Below are 16,632 nucleotides of genomic sequence, written 5' to 3'. Positions count from 1 at the left end.
GCATTAAGGAATCGGATGTCAATGTTTGCACAATATTTTTAGTGGGACATGAGAGCACATCCGACATATCAAAACGCATTCTGAATACGAGGAATGTCCTTCTGAAATCAAATAATTTTGATTTTTTGAAATTCACGATATAATACAAATTGTATTGCAAATTATTAAAAATTTATATATTTGAAATATAACATTCTTCGAAGTAAACTTTATAAATCTAATGATATGTACCTAAAGTGTATGTAGCTGGGATAAAAAAAAGCCGTCCATTATATGAAAAGACCAAAAAGTTTTGGGTGTTTTGGGAAAAATGTTTATCTTTAATGCGTAGTGTCAAAATTCTCATACGATGGACGGCTTTTCATCATAGCTACATACACTTTAAGTACATAACATTAGATTTATAAAATTTATTTTGAGAACTGTTAAATATCAAAAATATGAAAAGTATCAATTTTTAATAATTTGCCATAAAATTTGTATTATATCGCGAATTAAAAAAATCAAAATTATTTGATATCAGGAGGACATTCGTATTCAGAATGCAATTTGGTGTGCCTGTGCTCTCGATATCAGGCCCACAAAAATACTGTGCAAAGGTGGGTGACCGAGTCCTTAACACAATAGCAATATTATCATGATTCCAAACATCCATTACGCCCAATGTAGCGCGGTTAATGCAAGACGTTATTTTTCATACATTTATTACATACTTTTGTTGAATTTAGCTGGAAAGAGGAATATGATCACATCCTACATTCACGAGAGATTTGGAAATAGTATTTGCTTATTAAACATGCTAAAGTGGTTAGGTCAACCTCAATATTATTATAAAAACGATTAAAATCAGTAACACGATATATAAAACAAACGATGGAACTGTATTAGACTTTTTGGCTACGTGCAAGTCTGTATGGAACGGCTCTTGTGATGCAAGTATCTTGAAACTTGTTGATACCAAGTAGTCGCACTGCAAAAATTGTGTTGAGCAATAACACATTCTTGCTCAAATGTTGTAAATATGTTTAGAAGCTAAACATTGTAGTTGTCAAATAATAGCCTAAACAACAATATTCATTTGCGAAACATTTTACATTCAGTTTTTTGGGGTGAGTAGAAAACAAGATTAAAATCTTATTTTATACCACGTAATAGCAAGGATGTCCAGTTCAGTTCAGTTTAGATTTATGTGTTTGGAAAGTGTTTAATTGCTACACACAGTTTTGATAGTGTATGCAAATACATTTGAACATGACATTTCAACCTAGGCAATCAATAAGTAGCATCTAATCAAATAAACACGAACTCAAATCTTAAATCTGAAGCTAACCTGATGTGAGTTTCAAATTTCTTTTCCCCTATCTAATTTCAATTAATGGATTTATTTTGTTTTTCCTGCTTATATATTTTTGACGTCTCACTACAGAAATAATCGCCCATCTCTGGCGATTTAAAATGAAAAAATTAGCCATATCTTTACCAAATAGAGTATGTCAGACCTGGAGTATGTATGCTACTCGTATCCAATCTTCATGTCAAATATCAGATTTTGGTCTCTACAATTAATAAATTTACCTTTTGCTTCGTTTATTGCTATACATTTAAGCTTGTTTCAAAATGAAATTAATATAATATTTAATCTAATAATTTGAGAGTGTTGGGGTGTAGCCAATCACTAATTGGCCCTTTAATTAATAACATATGTGACCTGCTACCACGAAATGAGCTTAAAGTCGCAAGTTTGTAGTTTCAAGACATCCTGGCTGACTGAGTTCATGTTCTTTGTTAATGTACAAGCCAGTAGTACTACTGCCTTGAACAGGTGCGAGAAACAAACAATACCAACGCAGTAGGCAGGGCGTTTCGAAACTACCAACTGGCGACTTTACGCTCATTTTGTGGTAGCAGGTCACATAATATCTTGTATGAAACTATAATGTGAAGCCACTGTAATGAAGCACTAAGTGGTGACGGAGTCAGTGTTAGAATAATTATTGTCATTTACTAAACAACGACATAAACTTACGTCAACCAATGAAGAATCCGTCTAGACTGATGGTTACATGGAAAACCAATTGTGTTATGTAAAACACTATTTAATATTTATTTTATATGTAAAGAAATATTAAAATGGTAATCATATATTTGTATAATAATGTCCATTTCGTGTCGACAATGTTCACTTTTGTATTGTCAAGTTGTCTGGGTAAACTTTCATATCTACTTGATTGAGTTAACATTATATCAAAAGGTACGTAAAAACTATAAATGATTGAGTGAGTGATTGCATTAATGATAGCAAGAAGGGATCCGATTTAGTTCTCAAGAAAAAGGAGGAATAAAACATTTTAAAAGTAGACACATTTGAGGGGTGAACACGAAACATTTGAATAAAACGAAAGGGGAACGACGCGAAACTTTTCGATAGCAAACGGCTGTGAAAATGTGCTAATCCACAAAGCTTTGCCTGTGCATATCATTTTCCGAAATTGCACAAAAATTAGCCGTTAAGGGTACACGACGTATTGTTGGTCGAAGCAGCCAAAAATTCAATTTTCATTATCTTAATCAATATATTATTAAAAAATAACACTTTAATATTTTGAACCACAGGACCTACACAAATATATCTGTGATATTTGAATTATTCTACACACTCGCTATAAAATGATCAATGCCATTTTTTGCCAAAGTTCACTACCATTCGCAAGATGACGTGAACTACTAAATCGCAACAGTTTAAAAAAGTTGCCAACCTTAATTCAAAGTCAAATATCTAGCTTTACTTTAAGCCAGTCACTCGTGCTTTCGGACATCGTGAGTTTATCTAGAAACATTGAATTTGCCGCCTGACTCATCATGCCATTGGTAAACATTTGAGAATAATGTATTTGATGAATCAGACCGAACTCTGATCAGTCCCCAATAATGACTTCAATGTATCTCAAACATATCCTTTGCTGATTCATGCACATCTTCAACACGCCATTATTCATTTTATACAAATAAGATGTTTCTTAATTATGTATGTAAAATACATTATATTGTTTGATATCAAAGTTCAATGTTGTTAAGACTACGTATGTTATACGTGTAACATACGTAGGTATCTCAAAGAGCAGGTGTCACTTAAATCCAATGCTCGTCTAAATATTTCAGCTTTTCTTGTGGCTTATCCAAGTAGGAAGTGAAGAAAAATTATTTCAAGAAGAATAACGATTATATTGATTTGTTAACATTCCACTCAGATTCCCTTTTAAGTTTTCAATTAGTTCACTGTTAAAATACTACGGTTCCTGGAAATAAATATATAAAAGTGCACACCCTGTAGGTAGAAATGTTGATTTTTTTCTCGACTTTTTTCACATTATTTGGCCCCTTAACTGCTTCGGATTTTCACGTGTCGTATGCCAATTCTCTGGTTGTTTTATTTTTTTCCTTTCAAATTATCTAAATGGCTTTATTCTGTTAATTCACAGCCCACGGAACTACCGTCCTTAAAACGCCGCAAACCTTTAACTTTCACAAGTATACTTTTGGCCTTGAATTTTGATGTTATTTCATTTTACCCCAGATCGATATAAATCAATTTGTTAAAATTCCCCTTGTTCATCCTGGCAATTGTTAGGCAATTATATGGTAATGTTAAATGCAATTGTTTTTGAAAATTAAACGCAAAGAAAGGAGACAAACGATAAAGCCATAAATGAAACAAATTTGAAAGCGCCACAAACTAACGACTATTTTAGTAATTAGTGTTTTAGATCTGCTATGAGTGGGCGTTAATGAAGCAATCGTCAATAAACCATGCAGATTGTTTGAAAATCGTCACAATTGCTCGAGGTTTATTCAAATTGTCTTAAGGATAATTATTGAGGACGCCCTGAAGCCAATAAACATGCTTAAAAGTATAAGTGGTTGCACCTGTGGATCGAAGAAACGATTTCTATTTATTCAAACTAATACTGATATAGTTTCCCCCGATTTTACGCATAAAGTGACATAATCCTTGCCCTAAACTTGCCCGATGAGACGCACAATGATTTGTCTAATAACACTGACTATTACCATGATTACCAAGTACCCTGGCATCTGAACTCCTGCCTCCACACATTTTGTTGCTGACGGTTCATACAAGATGTTTGCAAGATTAAAGGAATATTTCGTAATAGTACAGGGCGCTGGCCGCTATGGGTTTGGGGTTTTATATTCCTACAATAGTGGAACCAATGTTTTTTGGCATCCTTAAACCAAAAATGATTTGATTGGTTCCATTTTTCTATGTCCCTGTGGTTCCATCTAGGGGTCTAAAGTCACAGTGGGGACGAAACTTAAAAATAGTCCCACCATGTTGTAATGTATTCCTCTTATCACACGGAATTAAAAAATCAATTGTCATATTTTTCTACGGTGCTTAGTTCAGGAATTCAGGTCGAATAGCTCAAATGTCAACAATTTCATACAGAGAGGTCAAAATTAAAAAATGGTCCGATTTCATCGAAGCTGGTCTCAAATTACTCCCCTTAACATAAGAAATCTCAAACATATACTTAATTCACAATGTAAGTACATTTTTTATATTGTCATGTCCCCTTCAGAGTTCATGCAGCCAAAGTCCAATAGAAAAATGTACAAGCATAACATTTGACCCATAATTTCATCCGATTATGAGGTTATAAATTTCTTAAATAACTTATTTTCCTATTTGGTTTGCCGAGAGGAATAATTTAAGACAAATTTCTATTGAATTGGTGCATTTTGAAAATATGGCTTCTGTGCATGAGATATTTGACATTTGACCTTATTTACTCTATAACTGCTTACTTAAGCACCTATTGCAACATGACAACTGACTTTTTTTTTAATTCCTAGCAATGAGAGCAACAATTTGAGGTATATTACATCATGATAGAACAATATTAACTTTTGGCCCCATTATTTCGATTTTTTGTTTGCGAGTTGTAATTTCATTCTGTTAACAGACCATACACATTTGACGACATTTTTGCAAAGGAAATGAATCTGCAAGAAAGAGCCCCTTTAAAACAATATTTGTTAGATTTGCCTAGGATCTTGAGACCCAACATTTTTCTCGAATGTACTTTTGATTAACTAGCATCATAAACAAGTGGATGCTAGGATTACGAATACTCCTTTAATCTTACAAACATCTTGTAAGAACTGTCAGCAACAAAATGGGTGGAGGCAGGAGTTCAGATGCAAGGGTACTTGATAATAGTCAGTGGTGTGCATTCCAATATCTGTACTAGAATACTGCAACAAACAAGGCAAACGGTGCAGTTGAATAAATTTTGAGCTGTTTAAATAAATCCTGAGATATAATGGGTCAATCCAAATGCACGCATTCCTAAATTGGGCACTGGAATGAAATACCTATTTTCTTTCATGTTACCTCGTCTAAATCCAAATTTGTCAGTACAAACTGCTTTAATTTTGCATAAAGCTCTCTACTCTATAGCCAAATTGAAGCTTTTTTTAATCATTACCGTGATTTTTAATGTAATGTATTAACACCAGTCCTGGGACATCTCCATCGGGAAAAAAATCGTAGATAAATGTGATGGTCATATAAATTCAAGCAAAGATGCAATTCAAGTCACTGGTTAGGGGTGGTGCAATAATTATGTGTACCCCCGGGGTGAATTATAGGGGGGCAAAGATTTTTGGCAGGCCAAAAGGGGGGGCAAGCATTTTTGGCAGGTTAAAAGGGGGGTCAAGCGATTTTGGCAGGTCGAAAGGGGGGGGGGCAAGCAATTTTTGGCACAGATATTTTGGGCACCGTTTCTATATTACGCCCTAAAAAGGCGTAGGAAAACGTTAGGAACACGTTCAAATATGCAAAATTTCCTGCTCGCTGCGCTCACACTATATGATAAGACAATTTAAGGTTTTAAATTCGGGTTCCCCAAAATCTTGCATGTGTAAGGGGGGGGGTAAAGATTTTTTGGCACATCAAAAGGGGGGGGCGAAGGTTTTTGGCACGTCGAAAGGGGGGGCAAAGATTTTTGGCACGGCCAGAGGGGGGGCAAGCGATTTTGGCAGACCATTTTGAGAATTCACCTCCCCGGGCACACACAGCATTATTGCACCACCCCTTATGACCTTGGAAGAATTCTCGGGAGAATAACCCAGGGAATAACCAGGGACCGTTCAATCCTGGAATAACACAGGATTCAAGGTTATGTACTTGCATATGCTGGTATGCTCTCATTTGCCATAATGATAACCGACTTAAAGGTCCGTAACCCGATCGACAGCATCATCCCCCCGATTTTTTTCATTGTTGATGAGGTTTTGGTATCACATAATAGATACTATTTTTCTCATTACTATCCTGAAATTTGACGCTCCAAGTCGATGTATTTTCGGAGAAATCATGAAACACAGCGGTTTTTACAGGTTACCAGTTGTTCGCATTTTACACGACACGGGAGTTTTGGGTATAGTCATAGAATGAAATCGGAATAGATTCGGAAGACTTCACCCCAGTACCAATTCGTCCGCAAAATACATCAAATATGCCCCTAATGTCAAACTATAGATGGCGCTATAATGATATAAAACAAAAAACAAAAATAAAGAAATACATAAGAGGCGAAATAGATAAGGAAACATGACCTATATTATCAAACATGATACGAGGAATATGAAAAAAATTATGAGAGCACCTCCCCCCATTAAAAAAATTAGTTAAAAAATAAAACAAAGAAAAATCATAAATATGTGAAAATGTGCATCATATAGCTAAAAATAAAGAAATAATTAAGCGAAGTAAATACAGCATGGGCTATCTTGTCAAGAATAATAATGAGCGCAGTGATATGTAATGTTTTTTAAGATTAATCAGTATGAATAGAGGGTATGAAAGTGTACAGGGGCGAGCCGGTTTTCAGTGCCAAGGCGAACACTTCCTGTTTCCACCGGGACATGCGCTCGGCCGTTGTTTCGGGATGCCTGACCAGAATGCAATTCACGCGTACCAGTGTATTGGCTTGCTAATATGCTAATTATTCACATTTATGCTGAAATTGTTCCCGTTTTCTCACATAGATGGATAAAGGGGACAATTTTTGACATTGTATGTAAGTTTGAAGAGAATCCATATCCTAAACCGACAGGGTTACCCCCCTTTAATACACTTCCACGAAGTGCAAATGTATGTAATGTTCGTCTTGTGTAACTTATTAACCATCATGTATTACGATAAAGTAAAATGTGTGTACGGATAGGATAATGATGGTAGTTAAATTTTACGTGTCACGGGTTTGATGAACTGAATAGCGAGACTCCCTATAACTAGTGTAACAAGGTTGTGGAAAATGACTCTGCCGGAAGAATTGGTATACAGTAAAAACTCGATAGTTAGCACATGTGCACTATCGAGCGCTTTTAAAAACATGAAATTGTACCAAAGTTCGGCGCTTTACCAACTGAGCTAATGGGGTTGAGACACACATTTGTACGTTTACCTGTTCGTATATAGCCATGCTTATCCCTTTACACATTTTGTGGATGGGGCTCTTCATGTTTGCATGTTTTAAAAGCGCTCGATAGTAAGCACATATGCTAACTATCGAGTTTTTACGGTACATGGTAAAAGTTGTTATATCTGCATGTTTGTTTCATCAGAAACTGAACCTCCGTGCTTGTGTGTGCTGGGGGATCATAGGTGGTGTTTGTATGGGGGGGGGTGCGTATGTGATATTATATTTATGAGTGTATATACTTACGGTAAATCATCTGAGGAGGAAGCAGCTAGACCAAGAAGCACCACTAGGATGGCTGACGAGAATAATAATGTTGCATGCATCTTGAAATTAATTACTAGTTTACACCTGAAAGAAAAAAATTGAGAGAGGGAGGAAAAACAGAAAATTTAGAAAAGGCAAATATGAATTTTACTTGGTCGTCAAGATAATTTATTAAGCTACTACATAAGCTTTGTTTGAATAAAATCGGTGGTCTACAAGCGGAGATATGACCAATTGTCTAAAGTAGTCCTAAAACAGCTTGGACCACTTGCTTGTCTTTGTGTATCAAAAGTGACTGAATTGAGTTGAATCATGAACCATCTGGTCGGTTCTCTTAAGATGGGTAATTTTAAACAATGGGACATTTGAAGTGATATTTTAACTTATAATTTTGAAATAAATATCATATTATTATTTACTAATGACAATTAAGTGAAAGAAATACAGGGTGTCCCAGAAAAGAATACCGTGTGAATAAAACTGAACGTAAGTCAAGCAATAGGCACCAGAATCAAAAAAATCAACGATTACATAATGCACGCATCAATGCAGTTCATTCCAAGTTTGATCAACCGGCGCTTTTTTCATACTCCCTCACCGCTTCCTAAACTTTGTGTATCTTATCAAATTTAGTCCACATTATCTATTTTATAATCCGACGGTGTCGTGTTATTCATGCTTTCACTGAAGATGAATTACCGGTTGTCCGAGAAAACTTTGATTTCTGTTGGAAGCTTTCCAACCGAATTCTTTAGGTTGTGCAAATAATTATGATATAATTTAACTTTACAACGAACATTTGAGCCAAGAATGACAATGATCAAGTACTTACAGCTTTACGTGTGATTTTTGATTCCATGCAACATTAATGTTGAAGTTTTAAAAGATTTAAATTTTGCATTTACAATTTCTTGGAATATTCCAAAAATATTAATGTATGTGATAAATTTTTAAAGCCAGCTGGAATTCTTTATGCAACATTTATGTCAACATTAACGAAAAAAGATACCGAGCATCATCTTACATGTAAGCTTTCATTTTCAATATCGTGCAGGTTTTCAAATTTGAGCAAAACTTAATTAAATGTTTTGCAAGAAAGAGATTGTTTAAAAAAAACGTTAAGGATTTCACCTAACAAATTGACAGTTACCTACTAGTGCGCATTGTGTTGAATGATGTTTCTTTCAAACTTGGAATGAAGTATATTGACGTATGCGTTGTGTAATTACTCATTTCTTCGCAATCAGACAATCGATTCCAGTAAAATGTGTGTATAAGATGCAGAATAAGACGGGCTACACGCTGATTTTTAGATGTTTGGAGTTTGATGTTTATTTCTCGACTTACGTCCAAATTCATTAGCTCGGTATTTTTTTTCTGGGACACCCTGTTGCTTTTGTTCTGAGATCTTTGACGATAAGCATGATAAATGGAATCAGTAATTATCTTGGCTAACAGAAAAACTTTACTTAGTTTCTGAAGTTAATTTTACGCGGTACAAACTTGATATGCAAAATGGGCAAAAAGTGTTTCTGTTAGCCAACATATTACTGATTCCACTGTTATGCCATAATATTGTTGCCATGATTGTTGTTACAGTCGGTAATGATAATATGTCAGAATATATGAAGTCTGTTAGAAACCACCTTTCCTGCTCTTTCGTTTTTACCTCCAATATCATGAATATACATCAAACATTAAATTCTTACGATAAGAAGATTCATTGTATTTAGAATAACATGTATTAGATTTATATATTAATTGAATGGCCACATATACAAATACCGTTTTTAGAGAGACTGTACATGTAAAGTCTTCGAGCTTCCAAAAGATGGGCTTCGAAATTTTGCCCATGATCGGGGGTGAATTTTGGTGGAAAATGGACTGCTTGCCCCTTTTCTTTTCCTTTGCCTTCCCGATTTTCTCTTTCATTTTTTTCCGGGGGGGGGGGGCATTCTGCACCCTCCCCCACTGGCTACGCTACTGGCCAAAGCCCTAAGGTTTTCCAACCGGCATACAAAAACGAACATATTTACGCCCAAACGACTTGAGCTAATCGTAAAGCCCTCCTCTGCGCTCATTTTGGTGATATAATGACGGACCATAAAAAGGACCAGGGTAGCGAGGCCCATCATTTTAATATGTTTCTATAGCAAAATTCTTACAAGAAATATCGACATTTTACTTAAAATATACATTTCCTTTCATATTCAGTAGAAAATCCGATGAAAATCGCATGTTCGTAGAGTTTCTAGCAAAAAAATCATGTTGCCTATACTTTTATTCACAGCCGGAATTGCCTAATTATGTGAAGGTGTGCTCACTTTACGATATCATTGCGATATGTGGGATTTTTGTTTTTATTTTGGTATCACTGGATAAGAGAGACCCATAGCGGTATAACGTTAATAATAGAAAAGTGGGGGTTACAACAACCCCTCTTAGTAGTTTTGTTTATTTTTACTTATTCATTGTACAGGAAGACTGTTTTTACTTATATTGTCATGATATTTTAGAGCCCGTAGTTACCTTGGTTTTCTGATTGTCATTTGCACGCAGTGCCACTTTAAGAAATGGAGATCCTGACATTAAGGGCTGGGGTATGAACGTTTGGACAGTATTTATTGTGGGACATTAGAGCACATCAGACATATCGAATTGCATTCGGAATATGAAGAATGTCATTCTGATATCAAATAATTTTGATTTTTGAAATTCGCAATTTAATACACATTTTATGGCAAATCATTAAAATTGATATTTTGATATTTAACAGTACTTGAAGTAAACTTTATAAATCTGATGATTTATACTTAAAGTGTATGTAGGTGGGATGAAAAGCCGACGATCAATTGAAAATTTTGACCTTTCGTATTGAAGATATGGATTTTTTCCCCAAAACACAAAATAAAATTAGGTCTTTTGGGGAAAAAAATCCATATCTTCAATATGAAAGGTCTAAATTTTCAATTGACCGTCGGCTTTTTCCTCCCTGCTACATACACTTTAAGAATATGTCATTAGATTTATATAATTTACTTCGAGGACTGTTATATATCAAAAATTTGAAAAATATCAAATTTTTATAATTTGTCATAAAATTTGTATTATATTGTGATTTTCAAAAAATGAAAATTATTTGATATCAGAAAGACATGCTTCGTATTCAGAATGCAATTCGATAGGTCTGAGGTGCTCTCATGTCCCGCAAAAAATACTATCGAAACGCCATAAACGCTAATTCTAGATCCCTTAAGAACAATCCAAATGACTCTTTATCATCGTGTCGACATTGTAGAAACAATTTGAGTTACACTTATTTGATTATGTGTCTTTATGATAAAGCGTAATTGTGTTTTCGGCTTCATGATCACGTTCACCCTGTAAACATAATCATCGTCTTTACGTCAAGTGAAATCTAAGTGACACAATGATACAAATCATCAGACTGTATATCTAGACAATTGAGCATCTTAATTTTCTTGTAAAAATGATAAGGTTATATTATACTCGAAGATATGCGTCATTTGGTAACACAAAGGCATGGCGTCAAGATCTATGTTATGTCGTGAAATGACATTAGAAGTCATTAGTCATGTTAGTGTAGTTGATGGGCTGTCCCTGGTGGAGCTAACATTTAACTCTTTCCAAGCGGGTGTCGACTGCATACAACAAGTTTCAATTTTTTTTCAAAAATGTAAATTTTTATGAACATATTTGAAATCAGCATGAAAAAATGCATTAAAATGAGTACAAACAAGCCTCAGTGGTTCTTGAGATAGCTCTTAATATTTTGAGAAAATGCCTTAAAACTTGGTCTTTTATGTCCAAACCTATGCCTAGCATGCAGAGCATTAAGACCGTATCGAGTTTGCCTATAAATTAGATAAAATCAATATTACTATGTTGTCTTTAAATTTGTTGTCGATACTATCCACTAACTCTTCCTTAGTGTTTAATGATTTTAAAATAAACTTTTAATGGCTAACTTAAATTGGGCAAAAAAGCAAAGCAAATTACCAGAATACGTTGTTGGTGCACCAGGTTACTACTGCAATTGATTCCTAATACACAATTCTAGCAGAGTAGCATACCGATGATACAACAGATAATCTATTCACAGACATAAGTTTAAAGGAAACTTGAAACTTGCTTTCTCCGTGCACCCTGAAATGGTACACAATGCATTTACGTGCTCCTAGTGATCTAGTAGAAGCTGTATTTGCTAGCGATTTTGAGTCAATTTCGTGATACATATTGCGTCTTGTTACATTGTTAAGTGCCTTCCACCTGTTGGCAGAGTAAACATGACGATGGGTGCAGCTAGTGCAATATGATAGTAATGCATCATAATTGCTTTATGGGTCAAGAACTGTAAGCTTAAATAAGGTCATGTTATTATGATAGATATATGTTATATCACATGAGACGGTTTGACGAATGGGTCTTAAGCTAGACTTTGTGAGATTCCAGTACATATTTCATAGAGTTTGTGGAGAATCAGAAATGAAAGAAATTCATGTTCATTTAGTTTTACTTATAACTGGGATGCCAACCGAATATGACGCGGCAGGGATATAGGAAGAGGTTCGATTTTAAAAGCACGAGGAAAACTGGAGCACCAGGAGAAAAACATACGAGGACGAGCATGGATTGGCAGCCAAACTCACAATTGGCAACGCGTGGAATTGAACCCGGGCCGCAATGGTGAGAAGCGAGTGAGTAAACCACTACACTAACCCTTAGTGCGTGGTCAATCCAACAGCTAATTTAGCATGTTTCGTAGCCAGCCCATTCATATATTTTGTATGATTCAGGCGCTGAGAGAAGATGTGAAGACAGCATAGTAGCACACAAATGAGGCCAATGATTTCGTATCGTGCTCGACGTGTGATTGGTCTAGCTTTGGTTTGGGATTTTACTCGGAGATTTGCTTCAGATTTTAACTAGTTAAAGGAGGATTTCGTGATCCTAGCATCCTCTTTTTATGACATTTTTCAGTAGATATCCACGAAAAAGCTTATTTCCAAAATTTCAGTTGATTCCGATTTTGCGTTTGCGAGTTATGCATGATTATGTGTATTATACTGCTCCACAGACAATGTATTGTAATTTCGTTCTGGTGCACCAGAACGAAATTTAAATTTGGCGATATTTTTGCTAAACGAATTAATCTGCAAGAAATATTTGGTACATCAACATTATGTAGCCAGAGGTATCCAGTGGTGTAAAAAATCTCAACTTTTTTGGGGAAAAGTGGGGGGATGAGGCTGTGGATCACGAAATGCCCCTTTAAACATTGAACATTGAACATTGAAATAGTTTTTGGATTTGAATTTGGTTCAGGCATACTATATATAAATGAGGACAGATCTCTTCTACCTGAGGTACCCTCGCACATGAGGTAATAAATATTCCCGCCAACAACATCCTATGTAAAATGAATCCTAAAATAACGCGTACGCAATCTGAGAGACCCTAGTTGGAAACCATTTGTGATAAATATTGTCCCTACATTACTCTGAATATCTAGTTTGCAAACGTTTTAAATAAGTTATATTTTGGCTTTTGGTTTAGGTAAAAACGTTTTAATAACATTAAAATGTCGGGTTATATAAAGGTCATGATAACGTTTTAAAACGTTTTGTATGAAAACACATTACAACACTATTTTTTAAATGTTTTCAAAAAATGTTATTTTGAACTATTTTTGCAAACATTTTTGCCAAATATTTTGTCAATACTTAAATAACATTATGTTAAAATATTTGAACCCAGCAAACACAGAAATGTTCTTAAAATGTTTGTTTCAAAACCTTTTAATAACATTTAAATGTCGGGTTATATAAAGGTCATGAAAACGTTTTTAAAACGTTATTGAAAATATTTTGGCCAAACATTTTTCGCAAAATATTTTTTCAACCCCAAAATAACATTCTGTTTAGAATGTTTTGTATCAAGTTTTCAAGAATGTTTTTGGAATGTTATTAAAACGTTTTTATAACCTTTATATAACCCGACATTTTGCTGAGCAGTAGATTATCAAAAAATGTTTTTTTAAGGTTATGAAAACGTTTTATACTCCTAATATACCCTTTCTATAACCCGACATTTAAACGTTTCTGACAACCTTTTGTGAATGATGTCGAAAACGTTTTGTGTTTGCTGGGGTCACATTATAAAAAGCTTAATAGTTGCCAATACATTGCCATGTCTAGTCTATAGAGCTGATTACATATAGGCCTACGCCAACCAAGGGATCACATATTTCCAAGCCTTCAATAGCTATCTATAGCCAGCCTTTCCCACGATTCCCTTTCCCTCAGCAAAAACAAACATTGATCTTAAAAGTGCTAGTATAATGAGTAACATTTATTTTAGATAATTGGCTGTAGAACCGTATTTTAAGAAAACAATAGTTGCAAAAAAAAAGTCAGATGCGGTATATGTGTTAATCAAACATGTACGGTATATGTGTTAATCAAACATCAGAAGCTTGATAAAAGTAAAGATATATATTTTTAACAATCTATAATTGATTATCTTATCAATTTTAATGGGGTATCTACAACACCTCTGGACATAATAGATAATTAAATCATCAATCTTAGGTCACCTGTCACGAAATCAATGAGCTTGAGATCTATTTTCAGAACGCAGTTACGCAGCAGAACACTAACATCAGGTGCACGGAATTCTGAGTGGCGTGCAAATGTAAAAGATGTGGGAGCAATCGTCGCGAATGCACATTCGGTGCTCACTTTAATACAGTCCAATTTAGTCGTCTAGCAATCTTTGCATCAAATGAATACAATCCAAAACGGAGACACATAAAATAGTCAACCACAGTATGTTACCCTATAAATGCATGAAATAGCAATGGCTGACCCATGATGCTCAGGTTAAGTTCGACTAAGCCCCAACTGATCACTTTGTGTTGACCCTATTCTTTATTCAACGCTATACAACTGAAATCCAATCATTGCGTTGTTTGAACTGAATCTTAAGTTTGATTTGAAGAGATTTTTAGCAGAGAGGCAACGATGCATGATGGTAGTCCAGGTTAGTGGGGATTAGATTTGATAATGAAAGACTTAAACAGTTACTTTACAGAGGGATTTGTCATTTCTGCTGTACCTTTAAATTTAGTAATAAGCTTTCTTTTTCTTGAACAAAATCACCAAAATCGCTTTTTGTATCTTTCACATACGTGTCCCAGTTATTGGTGTAAGATTATGTTCAACCCGTCTATTTTCAGAAGAATATGTTATTCAAATTTATAGAATTTACGTCATAAACTAGAGCTCAATTTATAATAAACATTGTTTCTCATCATAACACACCCCCATCTACCACTCAACTCCACCCCAGGTCTACTACAACAGCAAAATAGTTGGAAATAATCACAACATTGTTCTCCATTCAGGATTCACTATGGACCACAATGACCTCCTTCCACTGGTATAGTTCAATAACCTCAATTAAACAATCATAGTGCAAAATTTGACCTCAAGTTGTAGAGTATGAGTTTTTGTACCCAAATTTTCATCGGTCGTTCGATGAATGTGCAAATGTATTGAGGATAAAGAACTGTAACCCTGATAGATGAGCATGTTGTGGCTCCTAGTGATTTACTACTCAATTACAACTATTGTCAAACCACAGACAGAATTCTCTTCCACTGTGTATTATCAAACATGCCAAAGACATTGACAATGTTGTTTTATGACATGCGTCTTCTGGAATCACATGTTACTTCAATGTGTGGGGGTGGGGGTGTGTGTGTGGGTGGGTGGGGGTGTGTGGGGGTGTGCGTAATGTGCTGAAAAACTATCGACCAGTAAGCAATTTGTCTAACCTGTCAAAGATACTTGAAAGGGGTGTAACATCAAGCAGGTTACAAGCGTTTCCACACACCGAAATAACTCTGCTGAAGGTTTACAATGACATTATGTGGAATACGGAGAAGACGGCATTACCATCCTCATCCTTCTTGATCTTTTGAGTGCTGCTTTTGAAGTTGTCGATCATGTTATCCTTTTCACCCGCATGGAACTTTTGCTTGGAATTCACGATGTGGCACTCCGGTGGTTCAAATCCTATTGGCAGTAAGGACACAAAGAGTTCATATTGAGGGCAGTTGTCCACTCTCTAAGACCTCTGTTATGGTGTTCCCCCAAGGATCGAGTCTTGGTCCACAACTTTTTTTTTGTATGCTTCCGCTAGGTAACATCATTCGAAAGCATGGTATGGAGCTCCAAATGAAAGCTGATGTTACTCAAATTTATATTTCTTTGTGCCCAGTCACACCCAGTGGCGTTGTTGATGTAGTTTGTAGAATTGAGGCTTGGATAGCGGAAGTTCATGAGTGGATGTTAGCAAATTTTCTCAAGTTATAAATGCGGGGTGTTGTTACTTGGATATTGAGCACAACTTGATAAGATTAATCTTTCCAGTATGAATAATCTACACCAATACCAAAACCAGTCTATTATCATGATTTTACATTTTTATCACATAACAGAGCATTAAATCCTGTCAGCTTTAAATTGGTTATTTGATGTCCACGTTACAGGTGCAATGAACACGTTTAAATACTTTGTCGGAACATGAATATTTGTTGTTTTAGTCACATATCTTGAACCAGACCGCCAATTACATGTCGTGTCTATTTATTTTGGTGGTGGTATACTACAGTATAAATGGAATAAAATCACGTACTAACCAACATGATTAAGATTGAAAGGTGAACGAACATTATGTATGATGGAAATGTCAAACTCATGATATAATAAAACACCAAGAAAGACCTTAGTGCATTGAAGGTTCAGATGAAAATATTTCCAACCCATTATACATT

General features: G+C 35.1%; 1 protein-coding gene and 1 long non-coding RNA gene across 2 annotated transcripts in view; one reads left to right on the top strand and one right to left on the bottom strand.

Moving 5' to 3' along the window:
• LOC140155304 (uncharacterized) overlaps positions 1-16,632 on the top strand; it is a 366,814-nt gene that overhangs the window by 211,175 nt on the left and 139,007 nt on the right. The window lies entirely within an intron of this gene.
• The window catches only part of LOC140155299 (uncharacterized), a 104,703-nt gene that overhangs the window by 15,024 nt on the left and 73,047 nt on the right, over positions 1-16,632 (bottom strand). The window contains exon 2 of the mRNA XM_072178074.1: positions 7,752-7,856. Coding sequence (XP_072034175.1) covers positions 7,752-7,831 — 80 coding nt within the window. The 5' untranslated portion in view covers positions 7,832-7,856. The remainder of the gene's footprint in view (positions 1-7,751; positions 7,857-16,632) is intronic.

Source organism: Amphiura filiformis, chromosome 6 (genome assembly GCF_039555335.1).
Source record: "Amphiura filiformis chromosome 6, Afil_fr2py, whole genome shotgun sequence".
Taxonomy (NCBI): domain Eukaryota; kingdom Metazoa; phylum Echinodermata; class Ophiuroidea; order Amphilepidida; family Amphiuridae; genus Amphiura; species Amphiura filiformis.
Note: the sequence above shows the minus strand (reverse complement) of the source record. Positions and strands in the feature narration are given on the sequence as shown.